The sequence below is a fragment of the Drosophila gunungcola genome, chromosome 3R (genome assembly GCF_025200985.1).
Source record: "Drosophila gunungcola strain Sukarami chromosome 3R, Dgunungcola_SK_2, whole genome shotgun sequence".
Taxonomy (NCBI): domain Eukaryota; kingdom Metazoa; phylum Arthropoda; class Insecta; order Diptera; family Drosophilidae; genus Drosophila; species Drosophila gunungcola.
Genome location: NC_069139.1, coordinates 9,368,662 through 9,392,088, shown reverse-complemented (window position 1 = coordinate 9,392,088; position 23,427 = coordinate 9,368,662). Strand labels below are relative to the sequence as shown.

At 41.8% G+C, this 23,427-nt stretch overlaps 4 protein-coding genes across 5 annotated transcripts; 2 read left to right on the top strand and 2 right to left on the bottom strand.

Moving 5' to 3' along the window:
- Nucleotides 1-5,764: 5,764 nt before the first annotated feature.
- Nucleotides 5,765-8,717, bottom strand: LOC128266191 (estradiol 17-beta-dehydrogenase 11). Its single transcript, XM_053002536.1, has 5 exons — nucleotides 8,510-8,717; nucleotides 7,530-7,685; nucleotides 7,270-7,446; nucleotides 6,904-6,976; nucleotides 5,765-6,832 (listed from the first exon to the last, which is right to left on the bottom strand). Exons 1-5 carry the CDS (start codon nucleotides 8,672-8,674, stop codon nucleotides 6,435-6,437), a joined length of 969 nt encoding a protein of 322 aa, XP_052858496.1. The 5' UTR covers nucleotides 8,675-8,717; the 3' UTR covers nucleotides 5,765-6,434.
- A 6,588-nt stretch (nucleotides 8,718-15,305) lies between these two features.
- LOC128261507 (uncharacterized) lies at nucleotides 15,306-16,220 on the top strand. Its single transcript, XM_052995245.1, has one exon. The coding sequence runs from the start codon at nucleotides 15,850-15,852 to the stop codon at nucleotides 16,123-16,125; it is 276 nt and encodes a 91-aa protein (XP_052851205.1). The 5' UTR covers nucleotides 15,306-15,849; the 3' UTR covers nucleotides 16,126-16,220.
- A 146-nt stretch (nucleotides 16,221-16,366) lies between these two features.
- On the top strand, nucleotides 16,367-18,424 carry LOC128261498 (uncharacterized). Its single transcript, XM_052995233.1, has one exon. The coding sequence runs from the start codon at nucleotides 17,619-17,621 to the stop codon at nucleotides 18,414-18,416; it is 798 nt and encodes a 265-aa protein (XP_052851193.1). The 5' UTR covers nucleotides 16,367-17,618; the 3' UTR covers nucleotides 18,417-18,424.
- On the bottom strand, nucleotides 18,420-22,036 carry LOC128261486 (short-chain dehydrogenase/reductase family 16C member 6). 2 transcript variants are annotated; one of them, XM_052995212.1, is made up of 7 exons: nucleotides 21,531-22,036; nucleotides 19,609-19,764; nucleotides 19,372-19,548; nucleotides 19,157-19,229; nucleotides 18,917-19,094; nucleotides 18,730-18,855; nucleotides 18,420-18,661 (listed from the first exon to the last, which is right to left on the bottom strand). In XM_052995212.1, exons 1-7 carry the CDS (start codon nucleotides 21,819-21,821, stop codon nucleotides 18,574-18,576), a joined length of 1,089 nt encoding a protein of 362 aa, XP_052851172.1. In that variant the 5' UTR covers nucleotides 21,822-22,036; the 3' UTR covers nucleotides 18,420-18,573. The 2 variants fall into 2 exon arrangements, with proteins under 2 accessions (XP_052851172.1, XP_052851180.1); XM_052995220.1 differs by lacking the exon at nucleotides 21,531-22,036 and adding an exon at nucleotides 20,222-21,135.
- Nucleotides 22,037-23,427: the final 1,391 nt, after the last annotated feature.

The window sequence follows — 23,427 nt, the reverse complement described above, 5'->3', positions numbered from 1 at the left end:
ATTATTTTCTCTTCCAAATTGGATTTCACCATCAATGTAAGTCCTATTGCCATTGCTTTGAACCCATGAGCCCTTACATTTTCCACAGTGCACTTGACCGTGGCAGTGTCTCTGGATCCTCTGCCCATTTTTCCGATTATTTCCCCGCCCATTTTCCATTTCCAGCGGGACTGTGCACAGTGCACTGTGCGATCTTGGCGGTGCACACATGGTGTGCAAGTGTGCGATGCTCAGTTGCAGTGTGTGGTTTTTGTTGCAGCTAGGCTGTCGAATGTTTTAGCACTATTTTTTATTGCCACATCATTTTCTTCGTTTCACTCCTTTTATTTCGCTGCCTTTTTATTTTTGCTGCACAGAATCACCAGGCGGGCGTAAGTACTGTACTCTATATACATGGGCTAAATTTATTAAGGCAACTCATTTGCCAGTGCGACAAATAGCACATACACATGCTCTGGCTCCAGTGCATCTTGATGTGCATCTCGAGATCCCGCTCTCTTTTCGCTATTTTTAGCATTTTTAGCTCGTCCGCTAATGCCTGACAATATGTTTTTAATTTACGCCACAAAAATGCAATCGCAAAACTATTTGTTCCCTTCTCCATGGGCGTATTGTCCTAGGTCCTCAAGTGCATTGCCCATTGTGGCTGAGGTTTCCGGAGCATGAGTCAGTTCCCCTTTTCCCGCATCCACATCCAAATCCACATCCATTTCCCTTTTTTCAGCCCATCGCGGCACTTCATCATTAAATGATGCCATCTCCCCTATAATCGCCATATATTTTTTTATGATTTTTGGCAAGCGTTGTGCTTTGGCGCACGTTTACCCGGATGGGATGATTTTTGGGATGCTTGGGATGGGATGGGATGGGATGGGCTAGGCTGGGGATGGGGATGGATGGTCTGGCATAGGTTTGGCAGCTGCCCTGGTCGGGGGTTCTGCTCTCGGCCCGACCGCGTCGAGTCAATTCATAAACGTTTAACACACAATTCCTGCTACTTGCTCGCCCGTCGTTCGCGAGTCGCTCGGAGGGCTGGCCAAAAGATTGGGCTCGCGGCCAAAACTGTGTGGCCACTGCCTTTGTTGTCGCACGATTGCGACAACTTACATCATTCTTAAAATTAGTCGATTTTGGCCATACTTTTTGGCGTCAGTGTACTGAGAAAAAAAAAAACATAATCCAGGAAAAAAGTTCAAAATTTTTGAAAGAATTTTATTTTCATTCATTTTTTATAACATGTAAATAAATGCATTAAGTTAAGATTTTTTATTGTATATGAACATAGGTTGGATTTAATACTAAAAGAAAAATGCAACAACACAAATATGTTTGAAATACAACTAGCTAAAGATAAATTAGTAAATATTTTAATGACAACTCAGTCGTTTTCTCGTTGAATCATTTCAAATGGTGTTAGGAATCGATTTCACGTAAGATAATCAATTTTATCATCCAAAACATCGAAAAATAGACTTGGTATGTTTTAGGCACCTATTTAAATTTAATTTTGATCAATTCTCAACTACTTAAATTGCCAAGAAAATCAACCAATTTAATACAACTTAACTATAAGCAATTCTCTTTCTGAAACTTAACTAAATATTAAATATTTTGATTTCATACAAATTTTCTGAGTGTACCGAAGTTGCGTGGCTGACCAAGACCTATAGACCTGATGCCAATGCGAGTTGATGTTTATGAGAGTGGCGATGACGCGCGGCGACAATTCTTGGGAAAACACTCGACCATTTCCGCTGGTGATTATCAATTCTCGCTAGATTTAAGGTAATTTTTCTTGCGTGCGTGGTCAGCGCTGCTGTCGGCCAGTTTATGATTTGTCTGGGACAAGTTTCGATTTCAATTAAATCTCGGAGTGAATCACTTTCCCCAGCAAAACGTTCACCAGTGATAATATATAAAAACCATCCAATTAATTAGCTGCATAAGCTTACCACTTTATCGCTGAATGACCCTTGCCCTACTGCATGTGTGTAAACATTTTTTCGATGAAATTGTAATATTTTTTTAGCGCACTGCAAAAATACGCCGCAACATTAATGGATGAACTCGAAATCCGAATGTTTGGTCAACTTGGGCGGATGGGAATTATGCGGCGTGCCAAGTGACTTTAATGAAAAATCGTAAATAAAAGCGCACACAGATAAAGCGTACTTAATAAAATTTATTTGTTGCCAAGTAATGAGACGGTGCGGTGTCGATTTGTTAATGAAATTTTTAACTTTATGTTTTCCGCTCTCTGGTTCGAGAATATATATACGTAAACATTTACCCGTGTATTTGCTCTTGTTGAGTGTGTGTTTCGGGTGGGTTCATAAATTTGTCAATGATTTTCCACTTGACAATGCTGCAAATGGTCGCGTTTATTTACTCCATATTCTCCATCAAGTGAGCTGCTGATGTGGCGATGGCCCGGATTTTGGGTTGGGGCTATGTCTGGGGTAATTCTTGTTGTGGAAACTACGAAATGGTTATTGCTTTTGTTTATTTCCAATCGTAGACATTATGTGTACGCTTCGAATGAGACTTGGGACTGTCTTTAAATAAATAAATAAAGCAAAGTCTGGAAGGGTTGAGGTTGAGTTGTGATTATCTGTCAAAATAATGTTATTATCTTTTCGGGAAAATTTGGAGATAGAATTAACTTCAAACAATTTATAGCGAACTACTTATAATTATTGTATGTCCTTTCTCTGTATTTCATTTAGAAATTAAAACATCGCATTAATGGGACAAAATTGCCAATTCAATTATCTGAAAGGCAGAAGTGGAGGCAGGCCAAATAAAACATTGTTATTGTAAATGTACTTTTTCTTTGGCACTCGGAAAAGAGGAAAGTTACTTATGTTGAGGTGTTTAAACACAACACATTTTTCGTTCGCCTTCATCGCATTCAACAAGTAAATTTGTCAGGCGGTAATTTGATTTTGTTTAGCCAAGAGAAATGAAAAACTCTGACATCGTCGCTGTTTAATTTGTAATTTGAGGCGCGCAGGCGCGACATTCAACTTGAACTATCCTGCGGCACTCACGCTCCCTGAACCCCCAACCCCCAACTACCAACTACCAAACCCCAACCCTGATCCCGAAATCCCCCTCGATATCCTGTCAAAATGTCAAATGATTGCGCTGACATGCATGTCGGAGTAGTCGCCGCTATCGCTGCATTCAAATATGTTTTAGCATAATTCGATTCCAAACCGATTTCTGGGCTCTCTCTGGAATGGATGTCACTCACTCTATTCGGACTAGTCGGTTGCATTATAATAAGCCGCTGCCGTTGCCGTTGAACCCTTGACATTTTACAACTCGAAAGCCGAAGCCGAACACATGTGGCAAGTTCAAAAGTTGACAGCAAATTGACTGTATTTATAAACATTTTAAAGGCGTCGCACAATAAAAAGAATAATAAGAAAAAGAAAAAGGAAAAGGAAAAGGAAAACCGAAGCAGTTCACGCCCCTCGAAAGAATTTTAATATGCAATTTTTATGATTATTGTGCCGGGGGATCTATGCATCTGTGCAGGATTGGGGCGTTTTTATGATCGGTGCTCTCGTGGGCGTTTTAAGTCCACAGTTACGGTGTCATTTTGTCTACTCATTAAAACGCTGACCGGCCAAAGATCGTTATTTACTGTTTCGTTTAATTAGTAAAACATGTGATTTATGCACCCGAACGGTATCGTATCGCGTTTCCCGGCAGAAGCAGGTCTGTAAAATTACCAACAATTCGGCTGTCAGTCTCTGCTCTGCATACACCAAGAGAAAAGCCATTAGAACAAATAAGTTTCGAATAAAAAAAAGGTTATAATGAAATTAATTTCCAGTCAATTTTATATTTAAATTAAGAATACTAAAAACATTAGGGTATGTATAGGAATGTACAATGTTTTATTCTTAAATTTACAATATTATTTTTAAAAATAATTGTTAAACACAAAATATACTTAACAAAATTAACTAATTTTATTAAAATTATGAACAAAAAAATCGAATATTGTAATTACTAGATAAAAAAAATTTATATAGCATTAATTAAAATGATAATGTGTTCAGCTCTTTAATTTAACTAAATATATTACATTTAACATTTAAATATTTACAATTTGTTTTTATTATGATCTACAAATACGTAATACCTATAAATGTAAAAATAATAAAAATAGAGGGTTGCAATATTTTTTATCTGTGTGTAGAAAATCAATGGGCCATAAAAATTAGTAACGTTAGCATTAGCCGTGGCACTGGCCATGAAACGTGTCCTGGTCAGCTTTTTAATTAGTTTTGGACGGCCAGCAGTCAAAATTCGTCATTTGACAAAAGCGAAGGTTACCGAAAATGGAAAACAGAGATGGGAAAATGGAAATGCAAATGCAAATACAAATGCAAATGCACGTGCAACAGAAAATGAAATTTTGTGAGCAAACTGACACGGGGATACAACTCTTCATTAAATTGATTTCGCGGATTTGCAGCTGATGGAAATGCCCCCAACATGGATGACATGACTGCTCGATTGCCCAAGTCGGAAAATGTGCCATGAAAATGGGTAGTCGCAACCGCAGGTGAACGAAACGAGAGGCCGGGGCACTCAGCCATCCTTTGGGAACTGCATTCGATTTCCCACGCACTTCACTCACAGCTCATAATTAAGCCCAAGTCAGCAGCCGAGTACTATATATCCCAATGGATACCCATAATCAGATGCGGAAATGCCTCGTTTGTCCGCAGACAACCCATCGAAATTAAACAGAGTGTTCGTCGGTGGCGAAGACAAGCAATAAACCCCGACTTCGGGGGCGGATCGCAGTCGCACATTTGAGTTTTCAATCAGGCTGCCATTGAGGCGTTACGTGCGACACGTATGGGCCTTTGGGGTTGCGATTCCCTTGCTCTGGGCCACGCATCATTAACGGCTTTTTAATTGGGAATTACGAGAGGAGACGGAGACTTGGGAGCGATTCCCAATGCTGGCTGGGTTCCTGGGCTAATGCTTTCCCACACAATCGATTTGATTTGCTGACATAATATTATATTTTCCCTATCGACTCTTTCCTGAGAAAAAAAGCCAAGTGGCAGAGTCCTGCCGACTTTGACTCATTTCCTGATGTTATTTTTGCATTTGGCAGCATTATTTTTTCATTTTCGTAAAGCATTTCTATCATTCCACTCCTGCTGCTGGGACGTCTTTTTTTTATATTTTTCTTAATTTCACTAAAGTTTCCATGCATATGTCTTGGGCTCTGAAAGAAAGGGCAGATGCAGCAGGAAAGAAATTCCACATAAATGCAGTATCCTACAGTATCCAGCTATATGAATCTGTGTGTGTGGCGTGTGTGTGTGTGTGCGTGTGTGTGTGTGGCTAAAGCATTTCAGGTTGCAGTGATAGCATAAATAAAATAAAAGCAGCAGGACGAAGATGGGAGAAAAGCGCGTGCAGAGCAAAACGTGGAAATATGCAAGAAATTCATGCTATATAGTCCGCATGTCGGTGTAAGCCTCGCGCTGGCGAAAAAATGAGAAAAATGGAAAAGTCCTCGTCTGCTGCCGCCACTGTTGCAATATTTCTCTTAATGTGTTGCATTAATTTCGCCAGCATAAAGATAAAGGAACAATGAAAAACTGTCGGGCGAACAAAAAGACGAGCTTTTTTCTTCCGTTTTTGTACGGAATCACTTTAACCAAAATACTTTCTGTCAAGCCACTCTCTTTTAATGGTCTTCACTCGACCCTATTAGACTGAAATTTCGTTTGAAGTGGCAAAGAAAAACATTGCACATGTACTTTCACCGCATTGCTCTATAAACCCCTAATAACACATGAAATGCGAGTGAGTCCAAAGGCTTGCAGTTTTCTATTGCACCCGGGTATATGCAACACAAAATTTTGTTGTGGCTCTTTAAGCCTTTGTTAAGCTTTTTTAATTTCGCAAAATATATAAATCACACAGCCTCAATGACCCCATAAAAGTTGCATAATGAGATTCAGCACAAGGATGGAAAAGTGGGAGCGCTGACAAGTTGATTGCATCCCCGTATTTCCCATTTTCTCCATTTTTCCCGTTTTCGTTTTCCGCCCCTCTGCCAACTGACAAATGCAGACGAAGTGAATCCAGACGGAGCTCCAGAATTAAAGCAATGCTGGCTGGCTGGCTGGCTGGTCGGCTGGCTGGCCGGCTGGCTGGCTGAAATTAAATGGAGAGCACATGACTGGAGCCCGTGGCCTGTGGCCAGTTGTCCGTAACCAGCCGGCCGCAAAAAGAATCTTTAATCGGATTTTAATAAAACGCTTTTAAGCAGCGCCTCCACCTGAGAGTCCCCGGGCAGCAGAGAACCTGTTTTTCATTTTTGTTTTTATCCCAGCCCGGAATATACACACACGTGTATATGGTTTTATTCACCTTTAACCGAATCGATCTCAGGATCGCAATCGCACCTCGCAGAACCGCTTGAACTGATTATCGCTGAGCAGCAGAATCATTCGAAGCTGCCAGTCCGAGGGCAGAAGGTACAGCAGCCGGTAGAGAACGGATGCAAGTCCCGGCAACGTGATCTCGTGCTCACCCCGCATCATTCCGGACACAACTCGTTGGGCCACCTCCTCGCCAGTGATCAGGGGATATAGGTTATTGATTCCGATGGTTTTCGTTAGCTCCGTTATCTCATCGTTGGTGCGCAGAAAGGTGGGCAGCACGGTGGTCACATGGATGTCCTTCTGCTTCTCCAGCTGCAGCTCCATTTGCAAGGCCCTCATGTGAGCCAAAGTGCCAGCCTTGCTGGCTGTGTAAGCCGCACTGTAGGGCAGGGGAAAAATACCTGGAGAGAAAGTCAAATCCAGGTATTGGAGCCATCAGATGATTCTTATTTCTAGAAATGAGTTTTCTCACCTGCCAGCGAACTTATGGTGACTATAAATCCGCGGCGCAACGCCTTCATTGGCGGCAGGAACACAAATTTAGTCTGCAAAAAAACAATGAGCATTGTATTGAAAAATTAGGAAATATATCTAGGAATTGAAGGAGCTTTAGAAAAATGTAATATTTAAATTAAATACAATGCATATTAAATTGCATGATTTTATATTAAAATATTTTCATTAATGTTGAAAACATTAGATTTAAAACAGTTTATATGAATTAAATATGGTTTAAATTTAAATTACATTTTTGGATATTAAAATCCCCTTCAAAAAAGTCAAATGAAAATTTTTTAAAATATTTATAATTTCATATTTCAAACTTAAATAAACTCACCCAGAAGTGCGACGTTAGATTAACGTCGATCATTAGCTGCACATCAGCCGGTTCGGGGTCCAATGAATTGCGATGCAACATTACGCCGGCATTATTTATTAGAACAGTAACCGGTCCCAGATCACCAACCACTTTTGAATTGAGCTCAACAATTTCTTTATGACTAGTAACATTTGCCTATGGATTTTTAATTGATTGTTACATATAGTTAAGTAAATAATTACAAGACGCTAATTGATAAAGAATTTAAATTAAATTACCTTGTAGGCCTTGGCGCGAACATTATAGGTTTCCTGAATTTGCTTGACGGTGTTCTCGGCCCCGGACAAATTGATATCCACTACGGCAATGTGGCAGCCCTTCTTGGCCAGCTCCAGCGAAATGGCTCGACCTAGACCATGACCAGCTCCAGTAACCTAGGTAAAACAAAATGTATACTAAGACCAACGCTTATCAAGTTTATGACTCATAAAAAAAACTTTTAATTTAAAAGGTAATGGGGTACCTTATGTACAAATAAACATTTAATTTGTTCTAGAAAAGTTTTTTATAAAAATGCTTTTATAATAACTTAAATACTTTAAAAAGAATGATTTTTTGAAATGAATTTAGCTTATTACGCTGAATTAAAAAACAGAAACTCAGGGTAACAAAATATTTTAATCAAATAATTTTGTTAAATAAACCGATTTTACTGGTTATTCCAATTAATTGTTTTGTGATTGGAAACACAAAAATATCAATAATAAAAACATTATTGGGAGTGCAAACGCATTTGCCATTTATGCGTTATATACCCTATATCTTGTTCAAATTAATGAGTAAATTGCGTGATAATTGTTCTTATAATTATTGGTGCGATTACAGCAATGATTTGAAAATCAATTCTCAAAATTTCCAATTTTATAAATCAATTTTAAAAAAGTCATAGAAATTATTATTTTTTTTTATTATTTAAAATTTTGTTTTAGTTTTTATAATATTCTTGTCAATTTAATAAAAACACGATGTTCCTCAAATAGATTTTATATATCAAGTGTTGCTAAAGAAGGGCTGAAAGTCGCAGTTAAAAAAAGCCAGCAATCGAAGTGTAAGGGAAAGGTATTGCTTTGTTTTGTATTTACACCATTTAGTTCACCATTTATAAATCGAAAGTAATGCGTTGGAAAGCGCAAGTTAAGCCAAAGATTGTTATTTGGTTAGTTCGAGTTTTGTGTTTGTTTGCTGGCCAACAACTCACCACGGCCACTTCTCCCTCGATGCTCTTCGGCGGTGAGCAGCAGCAGAGTTTGGCGATCAGCCGGCTGAGAATCGCGGCCGAGACGAGCAGTGGAGTAAGAGCCACGAGGCCGATCAGTCCAAACAGGGCCTGCAGTTTTACCAGAGCGGCACGGACTTGCGACATTTTTCCGCCGATTGGAGTAACGACCGAGCCGCGAGAGTGGCTAAAACGCTTTGAGTCGCAAGTCGCGAATCTCGAGCCGTGAAACGCGGATCGATCGGCTAAAACTGGCTTGCCGTCGAGACTGCAATTCGAGTGATTCCGCACTGACCCGGTTAGCAGGGTTCGGCAATTAGCCGCGACTTCGAGCGCATTTATTAAATTCGAACGTGTGGCAAGCGCCGAACTGACAACCCATTTACCAATCGAATAGGCGGCCCCAACTCCCCAGGAAAATAGGGGGAGATGACATTGTCAGCAAATATGGTAAATAGAAAAGTCACCTCCTGCACAGATGAGACAGTCGCGGCCGCGGTAAGTAATGTTCAATATGGGCACACAGCAGCAGCAACAGCAACAACAATCACAGCACGAACGCAGCCCATTAGTAATAAATAAAAGCAATTTTTTGTGAACTACAAATGTACAACAGCATGAGCATCCAAACACATATACTTACACAAACATTCTGGGCTCCAGCTCAATAAAAAGAGAACGAAACGAAACGAAAAAAACATCAAGAGATGCCAACGAAAAAATGATTTTCTGACAATAAAGTGGATATCCATAAACGAAAACGAGTAGAGGCAAAAAATCGGAGCACCAGCATATATAGATATGGAAAAAAAAGAATAGAGCCAGCCAAAGGATAATTTTATATGATCGTGGAAATAGAAGGGGGAATAGAGTGGGACAGGGCGAATGCCGGCTGTGGTTTTAGTTAAAAATAACAAAGAGCGAACGACAAAAACGAGATTCGTGAAATATGTATATTTCATATTCAGTTTTTTGTAGGGTGCTTAAGCTGCTCAATACAACTTGCCATTAATTTGCAGACTAATGAAAATATTATCAATCCAGTAGTGGGCAAAAAATATTTACTGTATTTATTGTCATGCTAAGGAGATAAATAATTGATGAATTTATTTTATGTGATGCATTTTAAGCTGAAAAGACTTATCACAATTTATAAATAATTTGTTTTTAATGTTAATATTTTTTCAATTATATTTTATTTGTTTCTTTGTGACCTTCGGCCATATATTTGTTTTAATCTTTTTTTAGGACATTGAAATAAAAATATTAGACCTAAATTTGTTTAAATACAAGTTTCATGTGCAATATGTACACCATTTTTTAAAGGGTGTGGAAAATTTGCTTTTCTGAAAACTAGATGACTATTGCCCATCACATCTCTTTCTTCTCCCGCTCTGACAATGGCATTTTAATAGAGTTTTTGGCCGGGCCAAGGTGCTGCACCAATCGGAGCAGCTTAGCCGCCACTGCGCCAACCCGCGACCCATACACCCCACCCTCACCCAGGCCCACATTTGCGACAACTTTGTTTTTGTATCAATTTATTGCACTTGGCGCACTCGAGGGCATGTGTCGATCGCTGGCGGAATAGCTTTGGTTCAGATACCGCCACCACCACCACCGCATTTTCTTAGCCGCACATATGCGGCCTGGAATTCGACTTTGGGTTCGTTTCCATGCATTTTGGCGCAATTACGAATCCTACTTCTGGGCTGAGGAATCGCTATTTTTTACCACACTGCACGTGATGCAATTTTGTATTTATTTAAGCGAACGCTCGCTTTTAGATGTTGCCAAAATCGGGTCACACTTTGTGCACGTGGTGCCGCCGCGCTTTGCATGCGACTTTTTTGCGGCTATCGGGCTCTGATGATTTATGGGCACGGCGTCTGCGTATTCGGAGGAGCACATGGCACCAGCCAGTGCCTCCCCCGGTAAATGTTCCAATTGCAACCTTATCCGCGGTCCCAAGCTATAATGAAGATACAGACACTCGAGCAGCCCGCTGTGAACCCTTAAATTGTCAAAACTCAGTGCCACTCAGCGGTATTCCGACCAAAACACTTCAGCTTCAGCTCAAAGGGCACTCAAAGAACACTGGCGGTAAAGTGAGGAATGCAAATCAGTGTTGCCAACTCTGGAACACAACGAAAACTAGCCAAGTGTGTCAATACAAATTTATATTTAAACTAAATAAAATATTTATGAGAAATAAATTGGGTATATTCATAAACAAAAATTTTATTCACAAAAAGCCAAATTCATATTCGAAAAAATTAATTAGTGAGAGCACTACCTCTATATCTACTACCTCTAAACTTTTTTAAATATGTAACTTCAGCGTTAAATAGCTTAATTTAAATAGAAAATGCCCAAGTTGATTGCACTGCTTTTGAGGCAGCGCTAGAAAAATGTAGTAAAGTGCTTAAGGTAAAGGATTAGTGATGGTTAAACCTGTGCTCCGAAGTTTCCCACGGCAAAGGATAAGCCAAAGGCAGGAGCCGCAGCTGGCGTTTGATAGTGAAAAGAGTAGAGCGGATTTTGAGCGCTCAAACGCGTTAATCGCTATGCTCTATCCGTTTTTTTCCATTAGTTTTGTAATATATCACTTTAGCATGTCGAGCACTCAGAGCTTAGGAGTCTTGTAAAAGACAAGGGCCAAAAGAAAAAGGGAGAAGGCGAGGCAATTTCTCAGCGCGACTGTCAACACCAATCTGAAGTGCTACCGCATCAGCAGAAACGGCAGCAAACACAGGACATAATGAGACAGCCACGGTTAACAGGCCATTTCGATTATGATCCTCGAACATGTGTTTCAGTTTAGACATGCAAATGCAACAAGTACCCACACAGCCAGTAAAGTAAATAAATTATCTGGTTGTGTAATGCCTAAGGATGCGGAGTATCGAAAACATTCTGCAACACGACACCGCGGCCAGGACTCACCAGCAACGGCAACAGCTACAGCTATAGCTACAGCTACTGCATCCCGGCATCGAATGTGTTTGAATGTGTTTGTTTAGGTGCAAGGATAACGCATTCTCACGCCTGCCAGGAGCATCCGCATGGGCTGCAGTGCAGCCAAAATCCACTTGAACCCGCACTGACAGTTGCATGTCATAATTCAACGGTCGGCAGGTTGCCAGGATAATCAAGTTGCAGCTCCTGCTCCCGTCGCTGTTTGTTTAGCTGAGGTTTTCCTGCCTGCCACTCGTTCCCCATAGTCTTTTTCCCTTTTTTCCCTTCGTTTTATTGCTCCCGAAGATGGGATAATCCTTATTGACATATTTATGCACGGTTCAAGCAACGAAATGGAAATTTTTGGCGTCGCATGGCTCGCTGGCATTTGCCTTTCACGGGGGCGTGGCACTGGGCTAATGGGCACCACATGTAAGTGTCTCTAGGTGAATGAATTAATGTCCCGCCTCCAGAGCTCTTTTGAGGTTCACACAGAACAAATATGCGACACTTTTCAAAAGAGATCAGATCATAAAAATATTATTTTCAATTACAAGTGCTATGGATTTTTATGGAAATCAAAATTGACAAGAATATTAAAGATTGTTTTATTTGTTTACTATCAGATCTAAAGCCCCAAAAACAAAGGAACAACAAATGTTAATCGTACGCAATTATATTTTAATTTTAAAATATATTATATATATATTTTACATTTTTTAAAAGTGTTAAGCTCTATTGCTAAATGTTGCTCTTAATCTGAGTTTTGCTTTCAGATGTAGTAATATTTCTAAAAAATTTCAATCAAGGATACTGATTTGCATTAATTTAAGAGCCTTAAATTTTGTTCTGTGCAGCAGCAGTCTAAGTCTGAGTTTCGAGTTCAAGGTGCAGCACATGGCTGTCGAGTTCTGTGGGAATTATCTAAGGAAAATACGTTACAGCGGGCGGCCAACACCTGTGTCAATGCGGCAGATCGGGCGTTGCGCTGCTTAATTCTTGTAATTAATTATCCGTGCCACAGACAGACGCATTTGCACACACACAGATAAACACACAGACGGAGAAGGAGACGGTGACGGTGACGGTGACGGTAACGGTGACAGAGGGAAAGGACAATGGAGGATGTCCTGATGCAGAGCATTAACTGAGCATGCAAACGATGCGTCAACGATGGTCCTCGGCCCAGGCGTCTAACGCTATTATTTACACAACAAACACTTGTAATTACACAAAGGGCGGGTGGGTGGTTGGCCGCAGGAGCAGCAGGAGCAGCAGTAGCAGCAGAAGCAGCAGGAGGAGCAAAAGCAGGAGCCGCAATTAAAAGCGAAAGGATAAACACAAATAAATGAGCGACACAAAAGGGGCAGACAAGACGGCTGCAGCTGACTTGGCTGACTGGGGCCAAGACAAAGGCAAAACTCCGGACAAAGGACAACAATGACAGGCGGACGGCATTAAATAATTGCTCATACACGATTGCTACGCACAAAAGCAGTTAGAACAGGATCAGGAACAGGACAAGCCAAGCCGGACAAAAAATTGTCCAGCACGTGTTGCAGCTTGCCTCGACAAACCCAAGCCAAACCAAACCAAAGCAAGCCCCTTCCACCGTTTTTGACTCGGTGTGTGAAAACTAGTTAACAGCTTTTATTTACTTGGCAAACAGACTGAAACGTTGTAAAACAACAATTGCTTAAGCCGCAGGATATAAGCATAACAGCACTCACAAGCACACACGTCCTTCCACTGCGGAAAAAACCAGGATTAAGAAACATATCTAAAGTTCCTGATAGAAGACAGATTCGTTTTCAAAGAATTTAAAAATAGTTAAGTAAGTTGAAAGTCTAAATTAGACTTTTATATTTGTATATATTTATTATATATTTTATATTTCATGACATTATTTTAGGCATGGAGACGCAACTTATCGCTCTCAGTGTGCCCACGCAGGGACACGAACATGACCGGCTTGGCCAAAAAGTCCACGTTGTCCACTGTGGTCAGCGGAATGGAGGCGACGCTGATGGAGGCGAGCGTGCAACTGACTGCGGCGCTCGGCCATCTCATAACCAAAGTGAAAAGTTGAAAAACAATAACAGGCAACGAGGAGGCGGGGCACACATGTCCTGCCTAAGCAATCGCCTCGATAGCGGGAAAGCGGGCAAGCGGGATCCTCGGGGCAGGATGGCTTCCTGAACGAGGTCTGCGCCGTGACAAAGTTTATGGACCACAATGGGGCAGCTCACTCAGTATTCGCCTCGACTCACTCAGCTGCCAGTTGGGCAGGGCGGGTACAACGTGGCGTATGCACAACGCACAGCACTACCGCCCTTGCAGAAAGGCCATACACATAAATTATATGCCTTTATTGAGGCAAAACAATGTAAAAAGCAAATGCAACAGCATCAACTTGATGACATGAACAGCAGTACTGGGTTAATGCAACAACAGAAACAGTAAACGGAGCCAAAGCAATGGCAACAATGAAACTTTCAGCAAACAAACGAGGCAAACCAAGCGCTTTCAACTAATGACGTTGACCAGAAACCGAAATGCATTGAAAATGGGCTGCAACCAGTTGAGCCTTAGATTTAGGGCTCGTAAGCTGTGCGGAAAATTCAATAACCAGCCGATAACAGCCTCAAGAACAGATCCAAGCATATCCTTGAACAACCAGGCAGCAACTCGAAGTGAAGGATATCGGCAAGGAAAATGCGTATGCATATGTAGGCCGGGGCGGTGACAACAAAAGCCTGCTTAATGACAATAATAACAGATTTTAGCCAACCACAAAGAAAACGTCAGCAGAGGCAAAGACATCCTTTTTGTGGCCAGCACCAGGACCAGGTCGGTTAATGTCCTGCGAGTCTGGCAGGAAGTGCAGCTCTTCAGTTACGGACTGCTGTTCATATGCGTTCGAGTGCCGACACATCCTCGTTGCAGTTGCTGTTGCAGTGGCAGTGGCAGTGGCAGTGGCACTTTGAATGAAAATTCATTAAGTGAAAATGCGTAAGCCGGACAAAAGAAACAGAAACTGTGGCAGCATCTTCATCCTCTTAATAGCTGAAAGAGACCACATCGTTGAACAACCGCAGTTCGGTCACTTCCCCACTTCCATCAGCCATCAGCGATTGCCTCAATTTGCCTTCAATTAAAAATAAATTGAGGCACCTTGTTCTGCGGCTAACTAAATAGTCGCACCACACTTCCACTCGATTTCCCCCTTTTTTATTTCAGAAAGCGGGGTTCGGGGATTGGGGATTGGGGATCGGGAACGCGACCACCGCAGTATGGGGCCAAAAAAATTGATTTCAACCTCGGTTGCCGCTGCGTATTTATAGGCTGAACTGTCACTTTCCTCTTTTCTGGCTTTTTACTTTATACGAATCCAAAACCCAATCCCAACAAAGAGTTCTCGAAAAGAGAGCATATAGTAAAACAAACAAATCATGCACCGATACGCACACATAAAAATGCATAAATATTCTATTTTGAGTTGACATTTTGACAAGTGAATATGAATATTGCAGGCGTGGCGTACAATTTATAATTGATATGTATAAATAATGGACAAAGCCATTTTGTAAATGGATTTAATGAAATGTACGATTGTAGCTTTGGTAATAGGTCGCCCATTACAAACAAAGCAAAACAAACAAGCAATTAAAGGGGGAATAGACTATCAAGTACCCTAGCTTTAACTGTCAAGATAATCTTATCAGAAGCATCAATAATATGTTAAAATATACGAATATATGCTAAAATATACGAAATTTTAATTGGAAAATTTCAAAAATTGTATTAAAAACTATTGTTTGATTTGAGTATGACTATTTTTTTAACGTAATGATTTACAAATTGTGTCTCTATAATGACTCTTTAATAGACTTTAATGCTGTAAATAATTCAACTCTGAATCAGCTGCACTATATACCCAGAGACCCAAAAATTACAGGTGCAATCAGTTAAATAAAGTACACTTAATATTTCACATTTTCCGTTTATTAAAAGCAAAAGCGACCAAAGTCAGTTAGTTGCAGTTTCAATTAAATTAATTCCGCTTTTGCAAAAGTTACGTTTAGACGGTGAAACAAATTTAACAAAAGTAAATATATACAAAGAACATTTATGTTGTTTTCAATATCAATACATGATTTATGAGAAGGCATAGATCATTTTGTTCAAATACCTTGACCGTCTGACCTTAGCAACATTTGATAGGAATTTAAAACAAAGTTAAATATGTTATACACTTCAAATTTGTCGACTTAAAATAGCACCCCAAAAAATGTGTGTCAAAATCTAGGGTGAAACTAAATTTATGTCAAATTGGCAACTGATTTCCTGCCCTAGTAGTCCAGATGGAAAGCGGCGAGGAGCAGCTGCAGCTCGAGCTGGATAGGATTTCGGAGGCGAGTCACCAGTTCAGCAGCTTCGATGACCTCATGGCCCTGACCACCAACTCGGAGCGCTTAATGGCAAGGGTCAACTCGAGCCTGGACGCCCTGAACTCCGCCCTCGATCGTCTGGAGGAGCGGACGGATTACGTTCTCTTGGAGATTCGGCGGATAATCGGAGCAGGAACGCGGCTGCAAGGTCCGCACGATGGGTGCGGAGATCCAGATGCCAGGGCGTAGGCTGGCAAACCCAATGTAAATTGACAGGTCGTTTAAATATATGCATAAAATGTATTGAAAATATATTAATATTTTTATTTGTTTTACCGGAAAATAAATATTATCCTAAATTTTATAATGAAACAAAAGGGTCATTCTTGGCCAAATTAAAACAGTTATCTTTGCGAATTTCACCGGGATATTTTTATTTTTGCTATCACTATACTTTCGTTTTTAGTTTCCATATAGTCTTAAGTAATGTGGCTTCTTGGGCTCTTATATGATATTAGAATATGTTTTATTGAAAAAAGTCAGAAATAATTTATCAGTTTTTTCTGTTTCGAATCGAATTGGGATTGGAAAACTTCGCGGGGGCATTAAAGCCGGCAGAAGATCCATAAAACGGCAGACAGTTTGTTTGTTTTTTATGAGAATTGTAACCCTAGCACACAAATAATTAGTGAGCTATTTTTATGGATCGGCGACGGGGCTGCGCATGCGCATTAAGAACTGAATATTGAGATCTGAGTACAGAGCACTGGGTACTGAGTACTGAGTGCCGCGGGTGCAGAAGAATCAGGTGCTGGGGGTCTTCATCCACAATCGTAATTAGAATTTCCATTCTTGAGGAGTGTGCGAGTGTGTTGTTGATATTTGTGCACATGTTGCAATGCATTTGAAGAACTCGTCGTGAACTTAATAACTTGAGCCGTCGGCACCATATGGGGTCCTTTTTCTGTTTTTTATTTTGTGTTTTGTGTGTTTGTGTGCCGAAGAGCATCGGCATCTGGTGCATGGAACATAGACAGGCCGGTATAACCTGTTATCCAGATACGGGAAGTGAGCCGAAAATTATGCCACAAAGCTGCTGGCGAATCTGTCACTCGACTGCGTTTAATTAACAATTAATAAAACTTTTAATTTGCGACCAACTGGCACTGCACTGCGCCGTTGACAGCGCTGAATATTATGTTAATGGCAGTGGGGCAGATGGGGAATTGGATAATGCCCGCAGATCCCAGCCATTTGCCCTGGTAATTCTTCATTAATCAGCAGCGCAATCATTTACGTAAAGCGCGAGCGATGGTAATGCGTCGAGCAAGCAAACCTAATTACGAGTTATGAATATCTCATCGGATATTAAATCGATGGCCGGCATTTAAGTCCAACAAGCCACGACCATGATGATGGTGATGGTGATGATGATGATGATGGGAGCGATGAATGGGTTGGTTTGCCCGGTATCGTTGTCCGTCCGTTTGTCCATCTGTCCGTTTGTCCAGTCGGAAGTGGCGACACTTAATTGCGTATTGAGTGCATTTTCAATTTTTATTGCACCGCGCTTCCAGTCGAGCATTATGTGCTGCGGTGTGTCGTGGTAATTTAAATCCACTACCACTGCTGGGAATTTGCAATTTGCCGTTCCCACCATCAGATCCGCCACAGTGGGCGTGGCAGTGATGCCCCCGGACTCATTAACAGTATCTAGTATGCGATAACCACCATAATAATCGATGCTGGAGCTTGTAGCCTTTATCAAATGGCGCGCATGCAAAAATATTCCCAACCCACAATCGGAGATAAACGATGAAGTCAGTCTTCAGAAGTCATCCCAACATTGCGGGCGCAAGAAAATGAGAGCTGTCAAGTGGTTAACTATTATTTTGGTGACCTTGATGGGTCACCAACCCACCGCTGCCGTGGAATTCGCAGAGTGTGCCAGTGCCCCAGAAATGGGCATCTACGTGGCCAGCTCCAGTAATTGCTCCAAGTACATTTACTGCGCTGGTCCCGGATCCTTTGAGGCCGAGTGCCTGGCCGGCCATTACTACGCCGAGGATCTGGACCGCTGTGTTGATCGGGAGTTGGTGAAGAGGTGCCAGGATCCACTGGCCAGCACCACTAAGTCACCTTCGGTGGTTAAGAAACCCCAACCACCGCAGATGGCGGCTCAGAAGGCGGAACCACTGGCCATCACTCTGCGACTCTTACCAAATGCCGGACCCTGTTATCCTTACATGGTGTGCTTCGAAGGAGCGGGCCTCACGAGTGCCTGTACACCCGCTCATCTGGTGTCCTGCAACCGTCGCCAATCGCCGGAGATCATTACCCAGTGCCAGCCTGGAGTCTATGGATTTATGCCACATCCCCGAAACTGCGCCTACTTCTACTACTGCTCCAGTGGCTCGAAGCACATCCACCGATGTCCATTGAACTACACCTGGCACCACGAACGCAGGTCCTGTGTCCAGCCATCCGAGAAGCAGTGCTTCTCCGAGAGAATTCGCCTTGTCAAAAAGAAGCAGCCATAACTCTAATGTTAGGATATAGATTTAATTTAAGTTAAATATTCGTATAAATAGCTAAACGTGTACTCCTAGCGTAGGCAACAGTTTAATTAAGAACTGCAATTGGGAAACAAACAAGCGCTCCTCGCGTAAATGCTTCTGGGATGGGACGTTGCTCCTTCTACTTCCAGTAGAACAGGTGCGAACTGCGCACATCGAAGTGGTAGAATCGCAACAGCATGTAATCCTGCCACTTGGTGGGCAGCAATCTATAGGGAAGCGAAGGTAATAACCGTTGGACTTAATGAACAAATAGCTGGGCTAATTCAATTCCCACCTGAGCAGCCACACACTGAGTGCGAATATTTTTGGCACGTACACCATGCGCTCGTTCAGCAGCACGCCCTTGACAATCTTCTCCGCCACATATGGCGTGGGCAGTCCGGGATAGCTTTTCGCAATGCTGAAATAGGGAGTTGGATCAGATCAGGCTATATTCAGGCTATATAATAACCAATTCTAACCCCGCATCGCTGAGGAGTGGCAGATCCCCGCTGGTTCGCATCAGATAGGCATTGGCCACTGTGGTGCGAACGTAGTCGCAGTCGGACAACCTCAGTTCGGCCCGCAGCGACTCCATGAAGCCCTCGATTCCGTATTTGGTGGCCGTGTAGATACCCGCTCCCGGCAGAGGAACCAGACCTAAATGGAGAATGTGAGGATTCGTCAGAAAGTGCAGTTTAAATATTAAATAGTTTACTCACCCGCCAGGGCATTTACTGCCACCAGGTGACCAGTCTTGCGGGTTATCATTTTCGGCAGAAACTCCTTGGTGGTCTGCAATAAATAAATATATTAGAGTTTTATAAATTTAAGTTTTTAGGGAGATAAAAAAAATATTATTATATTATATAATATTATATAATAATAATTTTGAATATATAGCTTTAAGGCTTTATAGGATTATCTAAAAACTCACCATAATGTAGGAACCCAGATTGAGCTGCAGAATCGTGTCGATTTCATCGCTCTTGAGGGTGGGCGTGGAGGTCATGGGCATGAGGGAGGCATTGTTGACCAGAATGTCCACTGGGCCCAGTTCCTTCTCCACCTTGGCGGCCATCAGCTGCAGTTCGCGCGGCGAGGAGACATCGTTCTGGCATAGAGAAGGGTATTAAGTGGCCAGAATGTAACCCACAGTCCGATGGGATCTCACCTTGTAGGCCTTGGCCACGCACCTCGGGATCTTCGAGAGCAGCTCCACCGTTTCGTAACAGCCCTTGGAGTTGACATCCACGACGGCCAACTTGCAGCCACGACGAGCCAGCTCCAAACAGATCTCGCGACCCAGGCCGCTGCCTCCGCCGGTCACCTGCGTTGCAATCACAGGTTATTCACTGTATACTCAAGCAAATTAATTAGCTTAATTTGCAAACAATCAACTACAGCTAATGTGACTTTGCATTGAACAAAAACCTCATTTACGGACAATTATGTGAGTAGCAGCGGCGACTTATCAGACTTATGAATGGCATTACTCATACGCTCGGTGGGCCTACCCTCTCGGGCACAATTGAGTGACTTTTGACCGTAATTAAAGCGGACCTGGTGACCTCAGCCACCCGTCGGTTGGTGGTTGGGTGGCTGTGTAAAAATGTAACCCGGAATGAGTTCAATCGAAAGTTTGGCACGTTGGTGAACAGCAACGGTATAACAATAACAAATGCGCATTTGTTGTGGTTATAGCATCGCTGAAGAATTTCAATATCATATGCAAATTAACTGTGGCAACACCAGTTGAGTTTTATCTACGCATCTGAGAGATATACCCGGCGTGCTTCGCAGATACTTTTGCCCTCCAAAAGTTCCACACGCTGTTGTTTACAAACGTCAGCGATCGTTCGCGTTCTAAAAAACAAAAGTGAAGTTCCAGAGGTTTGCATTTTTGCGCTCTTTCGGTTCATCTTGGTATAAATATAGCGATACGGAAAACCAGTTTGTGGCTGTTCAGGGGCGCCCCAAAAAGGGGGACTTTGGGATCTGAAATACCCCGAATTCCCCAACAATGATGTCAATAGAATTTATCAACGAAAGTCAATCTTCTAATTAAGTTGCTTCTCACAGCTGGGCTGAGAACACCCCCGACCCCCCGCTCAGTGCACCACTGTGCAACCGCAAAAACGTATCTGTATTTGTATTTGTATCTGAGAAAACGATATCTGAGGGAACGATCGAAAAAGCTGAGACTAAAACAAAAATCGAGGCATCATGATTCATTAGTGCGCTACGTGAGACGCTTATGGCCGGCACACGCCCACGTTTAAAGCCTGAAAAGCATGCTAATGGGTTCCGAATTCGATCAGGTTCTTTACTATACAATATGGAGCATCGCCTCATCTCTCCAGTCACCTACACACTTGACCTTGTCCAGTGGCGTCGGCGCCCCAGCAATTGACTTTTCCACAATAAGGTGCCCCATGCTGCACATGTTATTAATGGAGCGCGATATGGTGTTGCCATGAGCACGATTTTCAGTTGGAGGTTTTCTTTGATTGTAGCCTTTTTACATGGAAATGATGTCACATTAGCTGACCGTGACACGATCTAAACAGTTGGCCAACTACTAAGCGAGCTGGTACCAAACGCATAAATATTTACTTAAACAACACAATCCTAAGCGATCGCCATCGGCCGCACCCAATGCCAGTGACATTAAAACAAGAGAAGAAAATAAAATAAAAGAAAAGAAAAGCGGGAAAGGGGAAAAGGTGGGCGTGGAAACCGGAGGCAGCCACTGGAAAAGGAAAGTGCGTGACGTTGCGACTTGTTTCTGGATGGCTGCTCGGAACCTAGATATTAAATCTCCTATTTAAGAGATACACTAAGAAAAAACATATATGACATAAAGTGTAGTTTGATATAATGAAATTTAAATTTTAATGGTTTTAAAACATATTTACTAATTGAAATAATAATTTGAACCCTTAATTTGCCACTTATGTGGTTAAACATTTATCAAATTTTTCTGTGTGTTATACCCATGTTAGATGTGTATCTGACTAGCCTTATTAATGGCTCATTTGCCAATCGCATATGGCAGCCATTAGTTACTGGTTGGAGAAGCTTTAACGATCTTACCAGGGCCACTTTGCCACTGACATCCTTCTCCTTGAGGCCCAAAGCAAATAGGTAATCCAGCAGATGCTTTAGGAAGACGGCCAGCAAAACCAGGGGCAGGAAGAGCAGAAAGACGATGACTTTCAAGTTGAAGATGGCCCGTGTGGTCTCATCATTGCGATGCGCCTGCGCGGCCACCTGAGCGGCAGTGGGCGTGGCCGCGGAGGCAGTGGGTCCAGTTACCGTTACCGCACCCGCCGGCACCGCCGAAGTGGTTCGCGTTATGGTGGTTGTCGTTGCCGTTTCCACCATCACTCACAGTTTGTTGCACTCAAAAGTGGTTAAAATGCAGGAGGTATATGTATATAGTAGGTATATGTATTTTTTAGGCCAGATATTTTCGCGGTCAAAGCAGTTGTATATGGCACACGCGACTCCACAACAGATGCAACGCGTCGAAGATCAGGCAGCAGACTAAAAGCGCCAACGCCAACGCCAACGCCAAAGCCAACAGCCAACAGCCGAATGCGAATACCAAACAACGTGTACAAGCTTTCGACTTTATGGCAGTATTTCTCCATTGAGTGAAGATCGCCGGGCGAACGCTCGTCGTTATCTGGTTTTCGTATCTACGACTGCAGATTTGAGTGGGCAGGCACCATTGAGTGGAAACGAGACGAGTGAAGTTACCACTTTTCACCTGACGTCTTGGCCGGGCTTTCTGTTTTTTGTTTGGCTCTGGCTTTGTTGTTTTTCCCACGCGCACAGTGGGCACTGCGGATGAAGATGGGCCCCGATAAGAACTCTACCGTGTGTTTGCTTTCCCTTTATCTTCATCTGGCCCGTAAAGATGTGGTATCTAGCTGGTTGAAATGATTAACAACCGCTTACTGTTTATCTCCCGCACTTGACTTCCTTTCTGGACTAATAACGCAAGTGATTAATCACCAGCACCCACTGTACGCAACTTTCGCATTGTCAACCTTTTGCCACCAGCCAATTTAAAAATACTCAAATATTTAATTGGACCTCTAAGGTGAATGCATCGCTGACGAATAATTACACGGACAGAAATTTATAGATTTTGACTTCGGTTAGATAAAAAATGACTTAAGAATCCTATGGTGAAAGCGGAGATTTTTTATTTATTTAAGAACTTTTTAGTAATCATTTTGTCTTACTTTTCTCAGCTCGTCTTTTAAAGCCCTTTCTATTGTAAATACTTCTGAATAACTAATCAAGTACCAAGAAATTTCTAGGGCATGACTAAATACATAATTGCAAATGTAAGCATACAGAATTGTGATGAGTAATAAATGGGTAATAAACGTACACTGATAATGTTATATTATACAAATATAATGTTTCATTTGATTTACACCTACAGGATGCGACAATGTTTCACCAGCTAAGTTACCAAACATTGTGACTTATTTGGTTTTATTATTATTGCACTTTTTTTTATTCATTTTTCATTTTAATTTAGTAAACATTCCTAAAAACTTTAAATTAAGCCGATATTAAGGTAAAAATGATTGCCCTGTTACATGGCTTCAAGTCAATTTTTAGGCCATGTTTTTCTAAATTTATATGGCAACTTTTAACTTAAGGCCAAGCTAAGACTATTATACCTTGAATTAAGAAATTTTTCCTAAAACTTTAGTGAAGTTGTCTTATATACAAAAATACGAGAATATTTCTATAATTTTTTAAGCCTGTTATAACATATTGTATAAAGTGGCTTTAGCTACAAAATATGAGAGTTAGTTTTGCTGAGTTGTCCCATTTAACATTTTCTATATGGAAACATCGACTTAGGCTCATATATTTTCCCTCACCTCAAGTGAACTCAACTTAAAAGCAAGACCGCTTCGTTTGGCGCTCGCCCAACGAGAGTTGAGTGAGTCGGTCCGGTCGC

Bases quoted from the DNA above. Each gene is read 5' to 3' on its own strand.
- LOC128261507 (XM_052995245.1), top strand. From the start codon at position 15,850: ATGGAAAGCGGCGAGGAGCAGCTGCAGCTCGAGCTGGATAGGATTTCG.
- LOC128261498 (XM_052995233.1), top strand. From the start codon at position 17,619: ATGCTGGAGCTTGTAGCCTTTATCAAATGGCGCGCATGCAAAAATATT.
- LOC128266191 (XM_053002536.1), bottom strand. From the start codon at position 8,674: ATGTCGCAAGTCCGTGCCGCTCTGGTAAAACTGCAGGCCCTGTTTGGA. The intron at 7,447-7,529 runs GTAATTTAATTT...AAAAATCCATAG, and splicing joins TTCGCGCCAAGGCCTACAAG to GCAAATGTTACTAGTCATAA. The intron at 6,977-7,269 runs GTGAGTTTATTT...GTTTTTTTGCAG, and splicing joins ATCTAACGTCGCACTTCTGG to ACTAAATTTGTGTTCCTGCC.
- LOC128261486 (XM_052995212.1), bottom strand. From the start codon at position 21,821: ATGGTGGAAACGGCAACGACAACCACCATAACGCGAACCACTTCGGCG. The intron at 19,765-21,530 runs GTAAGATCGTTA...ATTGCAACGCAG, and splicing joins TCAGTGGCAAAGTGGCCCTG to GTGACCGGCGGAGGCAGCGG. The intron at 18,662-18,729 runs GTGGGAATTGAA...GCTTCCCTATAG, and splicing joins CTCAGTGTGTGGCTGCTCAG to ATTGCTGCCCACCAAGTGGC.